The 431-nt window shown below is 62.2% G+C and overlaps 1 protein-coding gene across 1 annotated transcript in view; it reads left to right on the top strand.

The window, feature by feature from the left end:
• The window catches only part of LOC104495689 (tripartite motif-containing protein 15-like), a gene marked incomplete at its 5' end in the record, with an annotated part of 2,159 nt that overhangs the window by 345 nt on the left and 1,383 nt on the right, over positions 1 to 431 (top strand). Inside the window, one exon of the mRNA XM_010138687.1 lies at positions 197 to 229. Coding sequence (XP_010136989.1) covers positions 197 to 229 — 33 coding nt within the window. The remainder of the gene's footprint in view (positions 1 to 196; positions 230 to 431) is intronic.

Here is a 431-nt window from a genome sequence, read left to right as displayed (position 1 = left end):
TGGTGCCGCGCTGCCTGGTGCCTCTGCCCGGCGTTTGGGGGGAAAACACGCCTCTGCGACACGGGACCCGTCCCCGAGATGGGCTTTGCTGGAGGCGGAGGTTGGGGAGCTGGGGAGCAAGCTCCATGTCTAGCTGTCCTGGAAAGAGGCGGCGAGAGGAGGGAGAGGCTCACGCGCCTTCCTTTCCTTCCTCTAGAGAACCTGCTGAGCAAGGTGGACGCAGAAAGGGGTAAGTTCCTGGGGCTGATGGGCGCAGATGAGGGAGAAAAGCTTTCCAGGAGTTTCCTCACACCACAGCATCTAAATCTGGGTCCCTTCATTTTGACTGGGCCCACTATGAAACTCCAAGTCCCTCCCCATGCTGGGGACATTGGCCTGCGACACCGGACAACGGCCAGGGCTGCACGGGGCCCCCGGCTTCCCCGTCTGTG

The sequence above is a fragment of the Buceros rhinoceros genome, unplaced genomic scaffold (assembly GCF_000710305.1).
Source record: "Buceros rhinoceros silvestris isolate BGI_N320 unplaced genomic scaffold, ASM71030v1 scaffold40826, whole genome shotgun sequence".
Classification (NCBI taxonomy): domain Eukaryota; kingdom Metazoa; phylum Chordata; class Aves; order Bucerotiformes; family Bucerotidae; genus Buceros; species Buceros rhinoceros.
The sequence above is the reverse complement of the archived record's forward strand: the minus strand, read 5'-3'. Positions and strand labels throughout refer to the sequence as shown.